Source organism: Coenobita brevimanus, chromosome 45 (assembly GCF_032717465.1).
Source record: "Coenobita brevimanus isolate Jiangsu-jjx chromosome 45, ASM3271746v2, whole genome shotgun sequence".
Lineage (NCBI taxonomy): Eukaryota > Metazoa > Arthropoda > Malacostraca > Decapoda > Coenobitidae > Coenobita > Coenobita brevimanus.
In genome coordinates, this window is record NC_136998.1 from 30,447,517 (window position 1) to 30,470,552 (window position 23,036).

The window sequence follows — 23,036 nt, forward strand, 5'->3', positions numbered from 1 at the left end:
GCCACCAAAATTCGCCATCAAAACTCAATCACCAATTAGGAAACGAAATATTGCTCTTTAAGATTTTTTTTCAATCTGGTTTTAAATGTATTAACAGTGCTCCTCAACGGCTTTTTCAGATCCGGGATATGACACAGGATATGTTTGGGAAATATCACAAGAGGTACGCTGTCACTGAAGTATCCATTTTTTTCCAATTTTGTTTCGATGGATGAGTTTTTCTTCCGTTTTTATTGTCCCCACCAGCATGTCGACGTTGGTTCACGTTTGTGCTGGAGTGAAAGATTTCCCAAACATGTTCATAACTTTAGGGAAAACCACACTGGCACAATAGCACTCGGTTAGATTAAAAGAGAAAAATATATATATTCTCATACCCCATATAAATATATAGATAGGCTGTCTCACTCAAACCTCAGATACTTTCTTTTCTGACTAAACTTTCTCCTCTCATAACATAGAATGATTATTTGTCAGCCCAGCAATCGGAGACATGACGAAGATACATAATATACATGGGAAAAGGCCCTGTTGCTTTTGAATGTGTGTGTGTGAGTTGATTTTGGTGTGTGTGTGTGTGTGTGTGTGTGTGTGTGTGTGTGTGTGTGTGTGTGTGTGTGAACATTTGAGTGTACGAGTGAGTACTGTATATATTTGTGAGAATATTGCGTGTACATGGGTGTGCCACGTGTGAGAATGAGTCCACCAGGTGTGACACTGAGTCTGCCAAGTGTAAGAACGAAAATCTCATACGGTAAAAGAAAGAGTCTGCCACATGCACAAGTCTGGCACGTGTGGGAATTGAACGTCACGTGCGAGAATGAATCAGCCACGTGTGTGAATACGTGTCATGTGTGGGAAAAGGGGTCACGTGTAAGAGTGTCGTGAGTGAATGAGTCTGCCACGTGTGGGTCTGCCACGTGTGTCTGAACCTGCCACGTGTGTGAGTGAGTCTGTCAAGTGTGTAGATGACTGTTCGCGTACAGGCATGGGTCTTCTTTTTCTTTTCTTCGTTGTTAATTGCGACAAAGACAAAGGAATGTAATCTAACTACTTCCTATCATCACAGGTGTTTTAAACTGACAGTCACCAATTAGGGACTTGCCTACACCTTCGCGAACTCAGTTTTAATAAGAAGGCCCTGAGTCTGTCACGTATGTATGTATGAGTTTGTCCCCTGTACTTTATGCCAATTTCCCGAGTTTGAGTCTCATCTCCCCCCCCCCTCTCTTTCTCTCTCCCTCTCTCTCTCTCTCTCTCTCTCTCTCTCTCTCTCTCTCTCTCTCTCTCTCTCTCTCTCTCTCTCTCTCTCTCTCTCTCTCTCTCTCTCTCTCTCTCTCTCTCTCTCTCTCTCTCTCTCTCTAACGTGTGTGAATGAGTCTGTCACATATGAAAGTAACTGCAGCATGTGAATGAGTATGCCAGGTGTGTGAATGAGTAGGCCAGGTGTGAATGAGTGTCAGGTGTGTGAATGAGTAAGTTAGGTGTGTGAATGGTTTGCCAGGTGTGTGAATGAGTAGGCCAGGTGTGTGAATGGGTTTGCCAGGTGTGTGAATGAGTAGGCCAGGTGTTTGAATGAGTGTCGGGTTTATGTCAGGTGAGTGAATATGTGTGTCAAGTGTGTGAAAGGATATGGCACTGAGTCTGGTAAGAATGTAGATAGAAGTGACACTTGGTTTGTAAATGTATGTGAGTGTGGGTGTAAATGAAAGTGACTGTGTAAATGGACAAAAAATCGTGTGTACAAACTGCAGTGACAGTGTGTACATGACAGTGAGTGCGTAGCCTAAATGATGGTGAAAGAGTGGGTATGTGGTAGTGTGTGTTTATGGACGTAATAGTGCTTAAATGGAAGTAATGAAGTGACTGTGTAAAGAGACGTGACAGTGAGTGTATAAATGGGAGTGACAGTGAGTGTAGTGTTCCTGTATACTGAAGTGACAGTCTGGGCGTGCAAATAAATCTTATAGTGTGTGTAAATGGAAGTGACAGTAGGTGTGTATGAATGGTTGTGTGTAAATGAAGTGACAGTATGGGCACGTAAACAGATGCTGCAGTGTGCGTGTGTAAATGGAAGTGACAGTGAGCATGTAAATGGAAGTGACAGTGTATATATGGAGGTGACAGTGAGCGTGTAAATGGAAGTGACAGTGTATATATGGAGGTGACGGTGAGCGTGTAAATGGAAGTGACAGTGTATATATGGAAGTGACGGTGAGCGTGTAAATGGAAGTGACAGTCTGCCGGGCGTGGGTTGCAGGAGAAGCCGCGACCGTTCAGCCGTCTTCTGGAGTCAGTGGAGAGAGCTCGAGCAGCGCGGGATAGCTCGGCCGGAGACAAGTGCAACAAGATCACCAACAGAGGTACGCCCACACAGCACTACCCCCACACGCCCACACAGCAGTTGCTACAGGGTGGGCGGGGGAGGGGCGGGGGAGGGCGGGAGAGCAGCCTGGTCAGCATGTGAACCAGCAGAGTGTGTGGGTGTGGCGGGAAGGGGGGGAGGTTTTCATTCTTACATCCGCACGCACAATCTGATAACAGCCTCCACACCTCTTGACTCTAATGCATGTTTTTATTATTTCTTTATTACACCGTTTATGTGTTATTTGTTTCTTTATATATTATCCTATTTTTGATTAGCCTATAGCTAAATTAACACCTCAACATGGTCTATATTAGGACTGATATGAGAGCATAGTGAAGGTTGTTGAGGACAGCCTGAGTGTGGGCTGGTGTGTTACAGGTCGCAGCGGTAGCAAATCATCGCTAGGCGGAGACTCTTTGGACTCGAAGCGATCACACGGCTCCCCAGAGAGGCGGAAGTCCATCCTGAAGCACCGCGACCCCGAGACGGAGCAGCTGCTGCCGGACCTCACCTACGACCCACCCCCACAGGAGGCAGAGAAGCTGGGGCGGCCCACCCTTAAGGGCATTGGGCCACGAACAGGGGGGAAGCCTCACGCCCTCCCCGTCAAGTTTGTGGGCGTGGACGAGGAGGAGGACAGTAACCGCCCGCGCCGTGTCCTGCCTCGCTCTCCTATGCCGCGGAGACACCCCCAGCAGGCACCGCTTGCGGACTTGCTGGCGGACTTTGCGGGGCAGGAAAAAGCGGCGCGGGATGAGGCAACTCCAGAGAATATCTTAAAAGACTCACTCGAGCCTAAATTGGTCTCGACGGCGGCCAGCCTTGACCAGCGTAACGCTAACACGGTGCTGCGCTGCTCTAAGGCGCCATGCTTGTATAATCAGCCTGCCTCCACCTCGCCCATGGCCATTTCCCCTGACGAGGTGGGCGAGTCGCTGCTCTGCCTGTGCGGCGCGCCCATGACCCGGGTGCCGGCCCCCGCCCCGGCCATCATCACGCCCACCAACGCCCGCACCATCACCGAGAACTGCCTGCTGACGGACGACCTCAACAACGGCCCCGCCACGCTGCCCGACATCGACGACCTCCTCTTCGCCGACCACACCCCCACAGAGGAGACGCACCTGCTCGATCGCTCCCTGCCCATCCCTCACAACAACTCTGGCCTCAACAGCTAACACGTGAGTCTTATACATCGCCCTTATTCCCTCTTCACAGACCTATTTTATACTTCATTTTTGCTACCCCTCAGATGTCTGTGTTTAAGTCATTATACCGTCCCTAGGCTATAGCCCTTCATTTCAGTTATGTATTCTTTATATTTTTCTTGCTACCATCAGAGGATTATACGGTTATTAGTCCCTTTAGGCTATAACTACTGTAGGTATCATTCATAGCATCGTCATCATCATCATCCCGTTTCTCTTTCAGTCCAACAGTGGGGGCCAAAAACAAAACAAAAATATGATAATAGGAGAACCAACCAACAGCATGTCCATGGAAGTGGACCAACGCCCTCATTCACTAACCATTTCCCTACAGGGGGTTGACAATTGTTTTACCTAAGAACACAAAACTATGCACAGTGGTGGACCTTCACTTGAAACACGTTTAGCTAGGTCTGAACATTCTCCCACAGTAGGACCTGCAATAGTCGATATTTTATCTAGGTTCCTAATTGTACTGCTGGGTGGCCAGGAACAAAGAGAAACAAACTATGCCAAAGAGTCTGACCGATACTGACAACAGTTGGAGATAGTGGTAAGATCTGTGGAGGGGGTCGTCCTTGTATGGAATACTAGATACTTATTAACAGCAAAGATTCCACTGAACTATGACACTGTTGATTGTCTCGTGCTGGATAGAAGCTAGCATATGTGAATAATTCACTGACAAAAAAAAATTAATAAGTAAATTACGAGTATATGATTGTTTTCCAAAACAACTAAGATCGAAAATTCAAAACGGACACTTCATCACGAGATCAATGGAATACTGGTTACATTAGTCAAAATATGGGCACTGGCACGGGACGGTTGTCAATACCCTCCGTTGCATCCTACAGCAGCAGGTAAAAAACATAAAAGGGTGTTGAAAAGCAAATATCGAAGTGACAAAATAGAAGACATCATGATTAGGAAAAAATATCAAAACCTACAGGCAAAGCATTAACAACTACGAATGCAGTCAGTTTAACCTTACCTTGGAAAGCACTGGCCAGCTGCTGCGCAAGAGACGAAGTTGAGGGGAAGTTGAGGGTATAGTGTTGGTCTGATTCGGCTCACTTGGCAACTCTGACCAGCTGTACTCCTGTTGAAAAAATATAGGCGTTACCTTTGTTGAACACACTGCACAATTTCAAACAATGGGCATAATATAAAATCTGCAGCCGTAAAAGTCTGTCACCACTATGCTTCACCTTAGCCACTTCAGTTTAAGGTCTTTTTCGATGTGGGGGAGTCTCTAGGAGCGGCCTTGTCCTTCTGTCTCTCACTATCATTACTCGGACACGTGGTGTTTCATTTACGTAGACAGTACACCACATATCAGGTCATATACCGAAGGGCATTAATTGAAAGGCCTTGAAGCTCCACAGTTATTACTGATGTAGTTACCTCAGCACTGACGTCTGGTCAGAAACAGCGTTCTCAGTAGTGACAGACCAAGATTATTACTGCCTCATACCTCAGGAGGAAAGTGAGGTACGTATATTTTCCTGCAGTATACGTATATTTTCCTGCAGTATACTGTAATGATGTAGGCTCTGTTAATGTTATTATATCTGCAACAGGCTACAAGTACTTTGAATGGATCTTACTACAATGTGAACGTAAGAAAATGTAACGAAGTGTTGCAACATGTTGCGAAATGTAGGTTTCACATAACTGAAACTTCAGTGGGCTGCCTATGATTTCCAGTCCTTTAAACGCAGTGTGTCCAGGCATCTCGAAATGAACTGATCTTGAATTTGGCTCTGTTACCCCTATTTTGTTGTATTGTTTTCTCGGAAGAGGCAACCTTGCTGGCTTCAGGCCTTTGGTTCCTTCTTCCTTACACACACACACAAAAAAAAAAAGCTTTGGTTTTATATATATACTGTATACCTGTATGTATATATATCAAGGTTTCATAACGTCAAAGGCCCAAAGTGTGTGTGGGGGGGCGGGGGAAGCCTGGGTTTCAGCGGAGGCGTGCGGTATTTTGAGAGTTCAGATATGGCAACCCTAGGTCAGGGTGGTGTTGTAACGTCATGTCAGGGTAGTGCTGACCTGTAATATCATTTAGTCATGTCATGTTAATCATATTTCAGTTAGTGTCATGTCAAGCCACGTCACTCATGCCGTCACATTGCCTCCCGCGCAAAAATCCAAAATGGCGGCGCTCACTTCAAAACGCGCGGGAAGTCCCAGCCCAGTCTACTTAGTCTTGAAATATTCATAAAATCCATATTAATCCTCTAGGAAAATCCTCACACTGTTTCTAAACACTCGCTTATATTACTTCAAATCCCGATATATCCACGAAATCCCACAATAATCCTACCCTGACCTGCACACCCTCCAGGTGAAGATGAACATGGCGACGATCACCACGACGCGCGGGATTATACGTCCTAAATAATCACCTCCAACCCATCAAACTCTCACAAAAACACACATCAGCTATCTTAAAATTAATCATATCAAATTAACAAATCACTTACATTAACCCAAACCCCGATATATCTAAGAAAAACCACGATAATCCTACCTTACAAAGCGCGTAAGGATCAGAATGTCGAGTCGCGGGCGGGAGGGGGAAGTAGGACTGGAATGGGCGGGAAGGCTTGTGATTGACTGAGCGTCCGAGCAGCTGCCCTCTGATTGGTGGAGGCCTGGCGCGAATTTCAAACCAACCTCCCGCCACCCCCAGTCTCGTAAAAATTATCTGTATTATGCTCCCATGACTTTCTATCTATATTTTGCATATTTCATGAGGAAAATAGTAAAATAGGCTACGTTAACACCCACCAGTGATATATTTAAAAGCAAAAGAAAGCTAGCGTCTTAAGGGTTTTATCTGGAAAATCTACGGCGAGAAGAAATCTTCCAAGAAATTCAAATTGTCACCACGTACCCATATGATTTTCCTTGGAAGAAAACGCGCATTTGAGGGATAAAATATTGGGCAAGACTATACTAACATGCATTTTTAATAACCGTAGAAGATAATAAAGCAGTTGATAATGATAAATGACCTACGGACGGTGCTAAATTCCCGCCTAGAATGACAGTCACCTCTTCAATCCGGTAATGGCATAATCATTTCAAATCTAGCTACCTTTTAATGACTTTATTCTAATTAGGGATCACTTTTCTAATTGGGAGATAATTACAGCCTTCATTAACCCGCTGAGAATAAGAAGTCACCATTAAAACCCAATAAAATAGTGTGACGGCAAGAATAACCTAATAATGATAATGATAATAATGAGAATAAGAATAATGAAGACGACAGTAATAAAAACCCGATTAATAAAGTGGTGGTAAGTGTAGTAGTAGTGGTAGTACTTGTAGTAATCGTGGTAAAGTAGCAGTACTATTAGCAGCAGTAGTAATAATTAGGATGTGAATGTAGTAGTAGTAGTAGTAGTAGCAGTGATGACAGGGATAAGAGTAACAGTAGTAGTAGGAGCAGTAGTAGTCGCAGTAGTATAGTAGAAATAGAAGTAGCAGTAGTAGTGGTAATAGTAGTAGTAGTAGTTGTGATAACAGGGATGAGAGTAGTAGTTGTAGTAGTAGCAGCAGTAGTATAGTAGTAATAGAAGTAGTAGTCGTAGTAGTAGTAGTATGAGGGTTAGTGTTAACCTTCACATTACAGCTCCAAATGGTGAACTGTATTAGGAAGGTTGGTTTTGATCTTCACAATAAAATTCCGCAATGGATGGAGGTGATTTAAAAAAAAATGTACTATAGTAGTAATAGAAGTAATAGTAGTAGTAGTAGTAGTAGAAGTAGCAGTAGTATGGTAGTAACAGTAGTAGTAGTAGTAGGAGGAGGAGGAGGAGGAGGGGTAAGAACAACAACCCCACTATCAACAACATGACCGGGTTGCCAGACGTCCGGAATTTCCCGCACATGTCCTGCATTTAGGTGTCAAAATCTTCGTCCGAGAGGAATTTAAAAACTCCAAAAGTCCGGAATTTCAGCTTCCATCGCTTTTTGTCGAAAAAACTAATATACTCTACTATTAAATTCTGTAATGACGAGAGAGAGAGAGAGAGAGAGAGAGAGAGAGAGAGAGAGAGAACTTTAGTTGTTTTCGTCAGCTGGTAAGTGTTGACGACAGGCTGGGTTAGTGCAAGCACATAGCTAAAGTGCCCTGCCTTTACCTGTTGTTCAGTCACGATTTTTTTTTTTTTTCATACTTAGTGCTGTTATGGCCATAAAATAAACGGTAATTGCACATAATTATTGGCTTAGGTTTCATTTTTACACTGTAGCATTTGTTATTCTTATGATCTTATCCTGCATCTAAGGCGTTGTTGCATGTCAGTCATAACCTTGCCAGTTCTGCACTCTGCCTGTTTTCCAATATAGTGTAAAAAGATTAAAGAAGGCTCTCCAACTGAACTGAACCTGTGCAGGTTTATATCCAAGGGATGGTTGAGGTTTATTGTTCACGTAATGTCACTCAGGGATGAGTGAGGCTTGTCACTCCCACCTTAAATGTCAGGATGATGCATCATGGATGGCTGGGTGGATGGATGCAGTAAAATAGCACTGATATATATATCACAGGACTGAAAACAATAAGCAGTTAAATGAAATAAAAAAAAATCACTGGAAAATCACTATGATGTGAAGCCACATTTTTTTTTTTTCCATTACAGTGCTGACAAAAATATATGAGCGTAAGGTGAAAGTGTGAAGCTGTACTCGATCCGAGACTGGACCCATGGCTCGACCAAAATGCGTGACGTTCTAATTAACACGTCTCAATCAGTGACCTCTACAGAACTCAGTGGTCTCGGTACCAAACTATTGCTGTTAATTCACCACACAGTAAGGAACACCTAAGTAGGTTTTCTAACATTCTGATTCGATCACACACAGAGTAAGAGTAGCAAATTAATAATCTCATACTCGGGAAGACATAGCAGGGCACTGGACACGTTCATAGTCTCTCTCGGAGACAATACTTAAAATATTTCCCCAGAACGTCCTTATTTTAATCCTGACTAACTTCACACCACCATGTTCAGGTTAAAGGTGTGTCCAGTCTGTGAGGAGTTAGCTGTAGCACGAGACATTACCTCATTTAAGACATCCTTCACCTCTATAATCAGTGTTCTCTCCCATAAGCCAAATTACGTACACCTAAGAGAAATGGAGTAAAGGCAGGGGATCAGCTGCAACTCTTTTTCAGTCAGTATCTTCCTCTTTAGCCTGACCGTGAAAATACTGTATGGTAGCTGTTCACTCCACCCTCCCACCTAATACTCGGAGTACAGTGGAATAATGAAATACTGTATGTCTCTGTCTATAGCCGGACGCCTTAATCTCGGAAGAGGTGGTCATAAATGAATCACCTACATGCCACCCTGTTCTCCGCCATCAGGCTCCCCATTCTCCATCTCATCCCTTCACTCACATTATCTTTCAGTGCCGAGTTAGGCTACAAGTTCATAGCATACATTTCCTTCTCTCCTGACTAACGCGCCAAAGAATCCAATCACCTTTGTATGTAATCCTCCTAGAATCCTAATTAACCGACCCACCGGATTCAACACGATGAAAAAAGGGGTCAGACGCGTCCAACAAGTGCGGTCACGTGTTGCTTCAGACACTTTGCCAAGAGACGGCCTGAGACAGCAGTTTGGGGCCTTCCTCCAGCCGCCTCCCCACTCATTGTGTCCCCCACTTATCTTCTCCACACCATTATTTCCTCTTCCTATTAACACGCACACTCAGAGGACCTGTTTTCGAAGTTCTTTTTATTTTATTTATCTACTTATCTATGTATTTGTTTATTATTCTTGCAACCATCAGGCAATATTCTGGTTAGATGGACCTGGAGCGCATCTCACTGGAGTTAATGAAGGCTGCATCAGACTCCTACGGTTAGAAAACTATCTTATAAATCTAATTTAAATGGAGGACATACCAAGAAAAAATTAACAATACGTTCCCGGATTGAAGGAATTAACCCGCGCAACCAGCTGATGTTTTTGTATTTCATTCATGATACTGATGATGATGATGATGATGATGATGATGTTGATGATAATGATGATGTTGATGATGATGATGATGAATTGCTCCAGTGCTAGTCTGTGCAGTCCAGGAAAAATCGAAGGAGCCGAGAACTTTCCTTTGGGATGTACCACGATTGTGTGTGTGTGTGTGTGTGTGTGTGTGTGTGTGTGTGTGTGTGTGTGTGTGTGTGTGTGTGTGTGTGTGTGTGTGTGTGTGTGTGTGTGTGTGTGTGTGTGTGTGTGTGTGTGTGTGTGTGTGTTGATACAGTCGGGGGCAAAAGTTAGCCTGCTATTGCACAGTGCCTACTTCACACTGGGGCCATGTCTGTCATTGGTACAGTTCAAGACAAAAATTTGCCTACTGTTGTAGCGTGTATTCTACACGTAGAGTATTCCCATCACCTTCCTTGATGATAACAGATGAAAGAGAGAAGCAGAGGCGAAAATTATTGAAACTTTTGTCCCCAGCTGTGCTTCTACATAGGTATTAATAATGAATTTTAACAAGACCAAGAGTGTGTAAAGCATTGCAGAGCTCAGGTGTGTAAGTTGTTCTTGTTGTTACCCCAGACTCATCTGAATCGTGAGCCAGGTGGACCACATGTTTAAGTTGCCTTCCTCCTGCGGTCCACCATCCTCACTCTGGGGAATGGGGAAGTAGTTGAAGGACGTTTGTATAAGCAGGCAGGGCAGGCGTCCCGTTATATCGGAGCCGCCACATGAAGTTCCTTTCCAACAGCAGGTGTGTGTGTAGCCTGGTGACTCAGTGGCTGGCGAGGGAGCCGAGGCGGCTATTTATGACCTCCTGGACCAGGCAATTAAACCCAGGTGGGTTCCTGGAGCGCATCTCGCTGGTCAGAATAACATTGTACTACTGGCTGTCACGCCGACACACACGGTCTGTGATTGCCTGCACTGTCTCTGTATTATCTGGCCGACCATTGTGTGGTTTTGCAGTTACTGATTTTGGCTCTAACTTCCCCTTCCCTCCGTGATTAAAAAAAAAAAAAAAAACTCAATTGAAAAAAATCCATACAGTTTGCTGTCATACATACAAAAATAGGACAAATAACATTGGCATAATTGATAATACAGGTAATATCATTCAGTTAATTGATGATGGGCTTAAAACTGGTGTAAAATGTGTTCGTATATTTAAAGCATTAAAAGGTGGGTGCAGCAGCACAGGTGGCGTCTAAGCTGGTGGTGCCAGTAGCAATGGCCACATTACAGCTCTTGACACTGATGGCTCTGACTATGCCTCAAACTGGTGGCTGGCCACACCTCGACTAGACATCTGAGCTAAACCACAGTATGAGGATCGTGAATATTGTTGTGCCACGACATTACTGCTGGGGAAGAAGGAGGGAGGTTTGGTACCAGTGGTTCTGGCACGTCATTCGGGCTCGTGGGACGCTGGCTCCACGTCACAGGCCTCGCACAGAATTGTTGTTATTGCTATTATTAATTATTGCTATTATTATTTTTATTATTATTATTATTATTATTATTATTATTATTATTATTATTATTATTATTATTATTATTATTATCATCATCATCATCATTATTACTATTACAGTATTTGCTTAGCCATAAGTGATGTCCTGTTAAATTGAAATTGCCTATCAATGTATTTCCTACCATCAGAAACCTTCACTTTATACTTAGTCAGTATACCTAATCCTTTTCAATTCATTTGATGTCCTTTTTTCCTGTTACTATTAAACAATTTTATCCAACTAGAGAAAGTCTATCCTGAAATTTAAAAAAAAAATCGTCACGAGATGGAAAGAATCAAATGAGAAAGACGTCCCTGCATTCAGTGGGTAAAAAAAGAAAAAAAAGAGAGAGAGAAAGAAAACGAAAAGGGAGAAAGAACAAAAGAAAAAAAGGGAAATATATATATACAGTACTAACCAAAAATATCACACAAGGTAAATATTGCTGACGTGAACTAAGACTATCCTTTTGTTTACAGGCTGTCTCGTTCGCCCACTGAGCCTCCGTGACCAGCCTCGCCACAGGGGACGCTACGTGGCCGGCCTGTCACTCTCCACACTTCAGCTGTCCTCCACACGGCTGCCACACTTCATCTGTACTCCATACTTCAGGCATACTCTACACTTAACTAGACACTACTTCACACTTTTCCTCCACACTTATACACTGCAATTTAATACTCCTCCACACTTCTATCCCACACTCGTCATAATCCATATTTTAACTCCACACAGCAATAATACTCCACACTATCAACAATCTCAGGCTCCTATGACTCACTCTTAGTTGAATAAAAATTAGTTGGAATAGAATATTAGATTTATCCCGACCATGAAAGGGTTAAGACACTTTTTTCAACACTCACACTTGCCACGTTTCAGTCACACTACATTTCAGTCACATACCGCTTCAGTCAGACTTGTCCTGTCACACTTAAACCGCATAATACACTCTCTTCATACTTAACGCCTTCGCTCCAACGATGGGTTTTACTGGTTTATTCTGACTGCTCCAAGACGGTTTGATTTAGCTCTGGGGAGACTTCGTGCCATAAAGGGAGTAAATGAAGGTTATATCTGGTTTTTCCGTCGTATAAGGTCTCTCCAAAGCTGAATAAAATCGCGTGGAGATGGCAGGAAGAAGGAGTACGTCCTCTGACTGAAGAGGTTAACACACTATACTTCATAACAAATGTATTCAAGTTTTTGTGGCTGATCTAGGAAAATACTGGGGGGGGAGGAATAAGCAGAGATATGTCCGTTTTAACTATATGCCAAGGGTGTTGTTTTCCAGGGGATGTCAAATCACTGCTACTGCCACTACCATATAGTCGCATTATTATTATTATTATTATTATTATTATTATTATTATTATTATTATTATTATTATTTTATTTGGGAACATGTGCCCAGATGCCCTTCCTCACAAAATCCTCTGCTGTCCAGTTTAGTTTTTTTGTACACAATGGGCTGCACACATTCTCCATTAATCCTTTCACTATGACGACATCTGTCAAATATTCTGGCCACCAAACAGACGACAAAATACGTAGGAAAGATATCTAGCAATGTACTGATTCATGAAGGCTCTGGGTAACTCATCCGAAGCCAAAAATCTCTCCTTAGCTCAATAAAATCGTCTGGAGTTAGCTAGAATAAAAAGAATAATGCATCGCTGGGTTGAATTTTTAAAAGAAACAAACTGTTCTTTCCTTACACTCCACACTTATTAAGCATTCTACGCTCAGCTACTCTCAGCCACACCTTGCCCACCTTTCATGTCTCACTACAGCTGTCACCCACATAGGTTCAACATCTCATACACTAGAATAGTCAACTCATTCACCAGACAAACCATATCAACACCAGACTCCACACCACAGCCGTCACACCACATCACTAACACTAAACAAGACACTCCTTGGAACCCCACACAATTACATGTTACAGTGAATATCAAGAGGAGCTTACAAGCATATCCAGTAGGGCTAAATGCCTTATCTTTGAGTGGGAGTCAACGTAGATGCAGGAGACGCCCAGCATATGCTTCAGTTTTCAGCTAGTGTCATCCGTCTGGCATATTTAGCAGAGAATGACGGGCATCCCTATTTAATTTCTTTTAGAGAAGTGCTTCATTCATAACTACATTATTATCCTTCATCTAAAATAAGATAATCTGTTGCTTACAACATAATAGCCATTTCTAGTCTTAAAAGTATAATATGACTACCGGTATACCATTATAAAATATACTAACACCTGCTGACAATATTATAGCTAAATGCTGGGTGTCTACTGATATAATTTTAAACCTGTAATTATCTGCAGACCAAATAACACTGGAATATTTATAAAGAAGACAATTGTGCTACCCTACAATGTTTCACCTGCAGTATATAGAATCCGTACATGACTCAGACATGAGGCTTGAAATGAGAATTCTGTACTAGCCATAAATGAAGTGAGGGAAGGAGGCGAACAGCACCGCATGTCAAGTGAAGGTGATGCAGGTGAAGGGAGTCCACAGTGAGGTGAGCCACAAGTTATCACAAGCAGCGGCGAGTGACGAGAGGCACTGAAAGCAGCAGCAAGCAGTCATATTCCGCCAAGCATTTACATCCAGCAATAATATCTTGGTAAATGATATCATGTACCAAGACCTCATAAATCTACTTAAAATTAGACAGATATTGCCCCCTGTCTCCAATCAATAAAACACTTGCTAGAATATTAGGTACTGTTATGTAAATTGGTGTTCAAGGACTCTACAGTGCATAGCAGGCAATAAATTCCTTCGCATGATGAATACAATCAGATATGCTAAGAATAAGTTATGTACCGAACAATGGAGCCTTAAAGTGGGCAGCCTTAGAGGTGGGTGTAGGTGAAGACAAGTGGATGTGGGTGAGAATTATCCAACCACGTGTTCATGATGCAAGAATGGAGTGTCGTAGCTCCGGCCTCGGCCTCGCGGGGTCTCCAAAGGGCTGCTCTACTACAAAAATCTGTCTCGTAATTATATAGAAAGCAGATCTAATTGCAAACATTTCATTCATGCCATGCTACTGAAGAATTTTACGAGTATACCATGTTAAAAATTTTAGTGCAGATGAGATGAAATAAATTTTCATTATGGTATTTTACTGCAGGAACCTGCGAAGCCGATGGTCTCTGTAGGATGTAGTGTAAAGTAATTATTGTAGTTCCGTAGCGGTGACGCCAACGTGATAAAAACTAGGATCTGCCAGCTTTGTGCGCCTACAAGCCATTCCGCCAGAAGTCAGCCAGCGCCTAGCCTTCCGTGTCTGTAAAACTCCGCTATTAGCACCAACACAAGCCAGCGTGTTCTTTGCATGGGGCGTTCCTTAGCCCCTACATGCTCACTCTACCATGTATAAAACAAAGAGACTTTATACATATATATATAAATATATAAATAATTGCTCTGTATATATTTACAATACCCTGTGTCCTCACAGCATGCAGCAAAAACAGACTTGGGTGATGACAAATATATATATGTACCTGACAAACTTTAGTAACACTAAAGGTCAAAGACAGTTCTGTGCACCTATGATAAACCTGAGCGAAGTGTGTCCACAGACCCAGGCCAGGGTGGGAAGTGAGTGATATTGTATGGATATTTCCATGAACATATACTTTTTTTATGATATTTCAGTCCTAAGGGATAGAAGTGCCGTACTGTCATCATCTCTGATAGTATTGGGATAACTATTTTGTTCCTCTGGTGCTTTGTTACAAAAAATATAATCAACTACAAGTGACCACCAACTTCCTGGTGTTCGCTGACTGGCCAGATACTCGGCCAGAGTGGACCTGTTGTCTGTTCCCAGAAAACTCATGAAAGCTGTTATAACTACTACAGATAAAATGGAAAAATTGTGATATGATTAGTCTTAATCTTAAGCTCAAATATCTACAAAATACACCAATGTTAACAGAAGCTCTTTCACTGGGGATGAGCAGGCGGGAGAAATACTCTTTAAAGATGTGACGCTTCATGAGACAAGGAGGCGGGAAGAGTCATTAAGAGATCATCACTCACAGGGATGCCTATTATCGTACAGTCAGAGTCAATAGTTCTCTTGCACACCTGACACTGACCCACACAAGGCCACAACCTGCTTGATCCGTGATGGCAGGGTATACTACAGTAGGCTACATCATTTATGGTGGTAATATTTTGAAGGTGTGTAGAAAAACTACTGAATATGGCGGTATGAAGATCTTATCTGATAGTATTTCTGCATAAAAGGGTATCACATTACATATTATCTGACTTATATTATTATCATGGATGACCTTGGAAATACCTGACTGTAAATAAATTACCATATATTCAGATAATACCTTATTGAAAGTATTCTTACTCAATATGGATATAGAATCATTATAGTTTATGCACTTGTTAAAAATTTTATATGCAGAATTAAGAAAGCTAGGATACACAATTGTTAGCATTTAATCTACTACTAAGCCAGATAAATACACAGGCGGGGGTGTAAGGCCAGAGGTACTCCTTCTCTCATAAGTGTCCTGAACTCAACTCATTGTAACTTAAAGGTACGTTGTTCATGACTTGTTGCAATCATTATTGTTTACTATACGTGTGAGAGTTTACCACATCATATATCCTCATTGAGTAGAGTGTGTGAGTCGCCTGCCTCCACCCTCACCCTCTTCACTCCCTCATCTTTGTTTACACAGTTCCTCTCTTCTCCTTCTCCACTCCCCCATCTTTGTTTACCTATTTCCTCTCTTCTTCATCTTTATCTACCTAGTTCATCTCTTCTCCATTTCCACTTCCTTATCTTCGTCAGCTCAGTTCTTTTATTTTTCTGTCCAGTTCCCCTCTTCTTCTTCATTTTTTTCTGTTTAGTCCTCTCCTCTCCCTCAGCTGTGCCTATCCAATTCCTCTCTTCTCCCTCATCTATATCTACCCAGGTCTCTCTTCTCGTACCTCATCTTTGTCAACACAGTTTCTCTCCTCTCCCTCCCCACTACCTCACCTTTACCTACTCATTTCTTTCGTCTCCCTGTCCACTTACTCATCTTTGTTACTTAGCTCCTCTCCTTTTCATTAGTGCCACTACAGCTAATTTCACTTCCACTGCGTGCCCACTTCCCCCCTCACTCCAACCAATACTCCCACCTTCAATCCTTCGTACTCTTTTTCTACCCATTCTCAGTCTGTTACATCATTTCCATTAGATACGACTTTCACTCCAGCTTCATGAAACAACTCCTGCTCAGCTCATTTCAACCCAGCCTCTCAGCTCTCCACAAACATTCAGTTTTCTCAAAAGACAGCCCTCCCATACGTTTACCAATACAATAAGTAAAGTATAGTGTGACTAGGATACATGGCAATATAATTCATATCATATCTATTAGTAATATATAAGCAAATACTCTACACTTACACAAATCTGCTTACCTTTTTGGAGTATAGTGCATATATGTTGATGACCAAGATAACAAGAAGTAAATACTACCATATTAATAAAATATAAGCATGAAGTAAGAAAAAAAATCTGAGAGCATTAAATCTGGTGTACCGTAATCTAGCTCTTCCCTATGCACTTAACCTTCCTCTCCCAGCTTTACTCTCCAGTCCAATCCATTCCCCAATATATCTTCACTTTTTTTCCTACTTGGCCTCTGCTGTCAGTGAGGTGTGAAGGGGTGTGGTGGTGGTGGTGAAGGCTGCTGGTGTGACTGCTGGGGGTTGGCTTGTACCGTCTCACTCGAGGCATTACTCCTACAATACATATAAGACATGCAATTGGTATTTAATAATACTATTGCACTCGAAGTCCCGGATACACGTTGTACCCAAATTTATTTGTCAATATGATTAGCAATTTTCTTTTCTCAGTAAGCTGAAATGATACAAGCATAATCGACTCACGTAACGTTCATATGCATTATAACAAACAACTACCTGAGGGTTTAAACACTGTGATAATGTATGATCAAGTCAGTTTTGCACCACCTACAGGAAGTTAATGTCGGTATAAAGAGAATAAAGTGAGGCAAGGCTTGCCAGCCAATACCCCAGCCATGAGAAGTCATCCACCATTGTTATCACAGTACAGTATGTCTGCCAATTATATTTTTAGGTCTGTCACACTGTTATGTATTATACACCAGAATATCCATGGTTATAGAATATCTTTCGTAAGTGAACTATAAGCAGGCGAGAATACACGCATGGGTATTCCTGAGGTGCCCTGAAGCATCCCTCTGGTGGCTTCAGTCCTCATCTTGCAATAGGGGGTGGAGGAGAGACGGTGTACAGTAGCCTACATCCCTCTCAATCCTCCACTGGTAGGCTACTACAAATGCATGCATGTACATTTGAGCAGGTCAGAGGTTAAATTAGGTCTGAAGCTTCGATGTGGAGAAGCTCACAGACATTCCAACAGTTTCCACAAGTGACACGTAGCCTTTCAGTTGTGCACGTTCCCCTGATGCGTTCTGACTCACACTTTGTTACCTTTACTAGATGAAGTCATGTTACCTCTCGTGCCTGGGGTGGGATTCACAAACATATTTACGATGGATTCCCCCTTGTAAGTCAGATTTGTTTTTGCTGGAAGGACAAGAGAATATAGAATCCTTCCATGACTTGTTCTTTCTGCAAAAATTAATCTCAATTCGGCTATGAGAGGGAAATTATCACGAGCTGTTGTCTGTTTTTTGAAGGCAGTACAAGGAAGGGGAAATGTATAACCATCCCATTTCTCATCTTTTTCCTGCAGATCAAAATATGAATTATGAGGGTGCGTTGGTCGTAAGTCTGTAGGTGAGTCCCGGCCCTGATTGGCATGGGTGTACTTATGCTCAATCAGTTACTATGTTCTGTGGAGAGTCAAAGTTTTCACTTGCTTGTTTAAACCAATCCTTTAACTTTCCCAGTCCTTTACTTGAATTATGGTTGTGATCTGAGGTTTCAAGTAAATAATCTGATAACTGTACCTAATCTCTAATTAAGAGTTTGATTACTAGTTTCTTGAAATCACGTCACTACCTTTTCTGTTTACTATATTCACTTCAGTACAGTAGAGTAAATTTTTCTTTTTCAGTTACCGTACACAGGTGATGAAGCTTGAGTTAAGAGCCTAACTATTAGCATCAAGCATATCATTTATTACTGTATATGCAAAATGCGTTAGAAATAATCCAAGCAGGCATACTGCTAACCTGTATCCATTATAAGTGTCAAAGTCTTAAACGATGCATAAACTTTGAATTAACTATAACACCACCAGTTTGGTTACAATATTTATTTTTTCAGCAGTAAATGTTTATATTTTCCCTCTCTTTGAAATATGTTTCGAGTATCTCATCTATATTGTGCAACTGCACAATATCTGGATCAGTGTGAGTGGAATACTCAAGACTCTCCACTAAAATCAAAACCCAATGTTTAGCCATATCACTACCAACTAGATTCTTTATGACTTGTAGACACTACGGTAAGACCTGCTGACTATCACATTTCAGATTCAGAGCTTTTGCTTGACATTCCATTATGACCAAATACATTACTCACAACAATACTCTTAACCCAACTCTTCAAACATAACATACAGCATTATAGACAACTTATAATTGTTGCACATTGCAAAACTTGCCTTTACGTATGACACAAGCATTGAAACTCTCATGCACCAGTATTATTCATATATTAGCTGAAAACACCAGCATTTGTAACTTGACAGTTATCACTCTCGCAAATTTTGTAAATAATAAAGACATTATATGAGACAAGTTATTTGTCATGAAACCCAGTTTCCCTGGCTACTACTCAGTCTGTGAGACACAGAATGAACATCCTCAATTCCTTTCACAGCAGCTGACAACTTCAAGGTCTGTGCACTAACCAGCTTCATTCTATTTGGGTGACACTCACACACAGCGGAGCCTGTACCACAGGTCTTGGTAGCCTCCCGGCCTAGTAATGTAGCAAGAACAAGGGAAGGTGGCAGATTTGTATTTGTTTCTCTGGTTAACTGAAACACTCTCTTGCTGCATGTCTCACTCACTAGTAACTTTTGCTTCCAGATATGGAGAATGAAATGACCAGGATTGCAAATCTGCCAACTTTCATGTTATGATCTGATGCTTGTTGCCAGTGGAGTAGGAAACTGCTAAGTAGGATAACTGAGGAACTGAGCCTGCACTTGAGGGTGTATGTTGTACTGTACATTACAGTGTGTGTATGTTAGCTGATGACTTGTCCTGTCTATTGTTCTTCAGTTGTTGTCAGCCATACAGGCCGAAGTAAGGTTAGTTAAGCTTGTACAACAACAATAATATTACTAGTTCTGATTTGTGTAGAAATGTAATGTTGCGTGTAGAGTGTGCCGGGAGGACCCTAATACTGAGCACTGAACAAGTGTAAGATAAGCTGTGTTCTCACCATCTCCCTCAGCTGGTCCCTGCCTCCTGCATGACTCACTGTCTTCTTCCTTGGTAGCACAGCGGAAAGACGTTTTTTAAACACCTGTTTTAACCATTTATTTGTGAAGATTAACCTGTAATAAAACTTTACTGGCCCTCTCATACATGAATTAATGTTCTAACTCAGAACCTGTCGTTAATGCTTTTTGTCATGGAGAAGCAGCTGCCGGCTTTTTTTCCCTAACCAATTTTTTCCCCACAAGGGCAGTATTCTATGGATAAGTCTACATCATAGGTGTCCGCATTTCATTAAGGTACAAGGAAACAACTATGAAAAACCGTTACCCTATATTTGTTAGAGAACAATAAACCTGTGCTAGGAAATGTTTAACACTTTCTGGCTGAATATATTCCCAGGCTTAAATGTTGGCTCCTGTTGCAGAAGAGCCATAAAAACAAACTTTACAATGGCACAATCATAATTTTGATATGACTATCAACGTCATGGCAGCCGAATTAGTGCAAAAATTTACGTGTCAATGTTTTTCATACACCTGTCTTGTGTTTATCAAAACTACTTCGCCATGTTAATTTATGCACCTGAGAGTATACAGCGTGTAATTTTGACCCAAAAATTTTTAACTGAAAAGTTTGGAAACCTTCGTAGCATACTGTTTATTATTTTTAAAAGTCAATTATATATATATACGTGCGTGTATATTTGTGTGCATATCAGTGCATCATACAAACTAATGTTATATATTACACAGCGGTGAATAATACATGGATGATGAATATGGTATGCCAGGAAGGAATTCTAAATAATGAGTAAACTGAAGGTGGAATTAATATGGTATAAAAAATAACCCAACGGCGTCCTTCTGACGGGTAGCTTCCCAACCATTATCGCGTAAGGTGAGACAGGTGGTGAGTGATGGCAGGTGGGTGCTGGCTGGGGTGGTGGTGTGGTGCTGGGTGTCACTCTGGCCTGTATTCTCGTCGGTTAAGGAGGTTCCCTGGCATCTCTTCCTTCTCAGTTTATTCATGCATCGCGTTCGTTGATATATTCTTGTATATGCATTCTGTATCAATACAGAAGAGAATAACACACAAGAGGATAAACTGTAATATGCAGAATAAATTACTAAGGAGGAGCTGCTAAAACCCCATTAAACTGACGAGAATATGGGTCTGTTTGCTTCACGGGCTCATAACATGGATTATGTAACATCCCTGAGGACTTGGATGAATCATGAATAATCATGTATAAAACACATTAATGATTTTTATATACCTGGGGTACTATTTTGTGCAGTTTTACCTCATAATACATATGTATAAAACAGAATGATGTGAATCATATTTATGTTCAAAGTTTCATGTTTTCTATTCACATTTTTTATACAATACCACAGTATTGTGACAATCAACCACCTTAGCTGTGGACAGAAGTGTCACAATGATCTCTGATATTTTGAAACAACATATACAGTCATTTTTACAACACTTATTGCTATGCCACTTTGGATATTGTAAGCTTCATGCCAGTCAATCTTTGAACTACTTGAATTTATAAACATGAAAAATTAATACGCTGAATAAATGGTTTATTCCAAATAAAACTTTTCTCCTGCGATTTGCCATGTATATTACACAATGTGGATCGCCTTCTTAATTCCTCTTCTTTACCTTGACTTAGCGTGGGGAGGGAAGGAGAGCACAACACAACAAATAACACCACCCACACATGTCCAGCACACTTTTTCCTCCAGATTTTACAATGACGAACTATAAAATCTCCACCAAGACGTTTGTCCACATTACACCCACTGAAGAATTTATAGTATACAATCTAAACACATCTGAAATTCAATATCGGTAGCCTTATACTGTGCTATCTAATATACCCTTTCAGTAAGCTGCCTCACTGCACTGAAAATATACTTCAATAATACCTCAAATATTTCCATGTATTTATATACTTATCCAGAAAATGAGACCAATGTTCTCCCACAGTTCATTCGGTGAGAAGTTGGAAAAGTAATAATCATTGTGGTAAATATCAAGATCTCTATACAGCATAATGGTCTCTCCTGTAACTTAGCTGGATCTTATATTGTTATCTGTTGGTACGTGGCCTTTGTACAACGATGTCATAGAAATTCGTTACTCAAGATGTATCACAGGGCAACTGGTTCTCGAATCCCAGGTACAATACTTCACTCTTGGATCATCCTAGTAGTGCATTCTGGCAGTTTTGAAATAATAAACAGGCATGGATTTGAAGGGTGGAGAGGGTAAACCACAACCTATTTTAGGCAGACCAATGATCACTTACGATAAAAGAACAACTTTATTTAACAGAATATAATTTTGCAGTATATAAATATCGTACTTAAATTCTATCACATAATCATTTCAGTAAAACAAGGGTTATGATGATGACTTGTGAGGAGTCTGGCAATCAGTCAGCACAGATGCAAACCTTTGGTAGTTCCGCTGGTATCATGCTCCCCCTCCCCTTTCAAAATACTGGATCCGGCCCTGATAGAAGATACTACTGACCCTTAAACCGAATGTAAAATTGCTGTTTTCCCTCATCTTCAGCTTTTTTTTTTCCTTTAATGGAAGGGGCACTAGAACTATGATAGAGAGAACACAGACGTAAACATTCTGTCTTCAGCAAGGAGAAACCAAGAACACCTCTGTAGCTTTCTTCATCTTGCTGTGGCGGAGAACTGAAGTATAGGTTTACTGTAGTAACTGAAGTATGGGTGTGCTGTAGTAACTGAAGTATGGGTGTACTGTAGTAACTGAAGTATGGGTGTGCTGTAGTAACTGAAGTATGGGTGTACTGTAGTAGCTTTTAGCCACTATAAAACAAACTATAGTACACCCATGGCTCTCCGAAATCTGACAGTGATACAACATGGCAACGTTGCTGTTTATTTTCCCAGTCAGTACTAACCAAACTGACAGAAGAATATGCCACTGTAACAAAGCTGACGTAAGAGAGAGAGAGAGAGAGAGAGAGAGAGAGAGAGAGAGAGAGAGAGAGAGAGATCAAATAGTGTGTCTCTGTGCTTAATGGTTAACCTGTTACTAATTCATATACGTAAGTACGAAAAAACGTGACTACCAGTAGTATACATTTTTCTTAGGTAGGGTGACTGGTAGATACGCTTTAAATTCTGAATTTTTAAGAATGACTGCAAGCCTCACTATTATTAAGTCAACTAATCGTTGTTTACATTAGGGTAACTACAGTAAGACGAATACTACTACTGCCTTGAGTAATGTCTTGACCTCCTGGCAGCATAATTCCGTTCTGTATCACGTGCATTCGTCTCACCACCGGGAACCCTCAGCCAGGAATGACGCTCGCCCCCTCGTTTCAAACTAACCATACGTTTTTCTCAAAAATATGCTCAGCGTGTTTCCCGGCAAATTTACTTTTAATACTTTAACCTAACCTAACCAAACCTAACCTGTCCCACT

The 23,036-nt window shown here is 41.5% G+C and overlaps 1 protein-coding gene across 3 annotated transcripts in view; it reads left to right on the forward strand.

The window, feature by feature from the left end:
* Window positions 1-20,223, forward strand: part of Shab (potassium voltage-gated channel shaker cognate b) — a 126,820-nt gene extending 106,597 nt beyond the window's left edge. For all 3 annotated transcript variants that reach the window (XM_080271282.1, XM_080271281.1, XM_080271280.1), the window contains 3 exons: window positions 2,261-2,363; window positions 2,747-3,549; window positions 11,587-20,223. In XM_080271282.1, the coding sequence (XP_080127408.1) occupies window positions 2,261-2,363; window positions 2,747-3,546 (903 nt within the window). In that variant the 3' untranslated portion in view covers window positions 3,547-3,549; window positions 11,587-20,223. The remainder of the gene's footprint in view (window positions 1-2,260; window positions 2,364-2,746; window positions 3,550-11,586) is intronic.
* The last annotated feature ends 2,813 nt before the right edge of the window (window positions 20,224-23,036 follow it).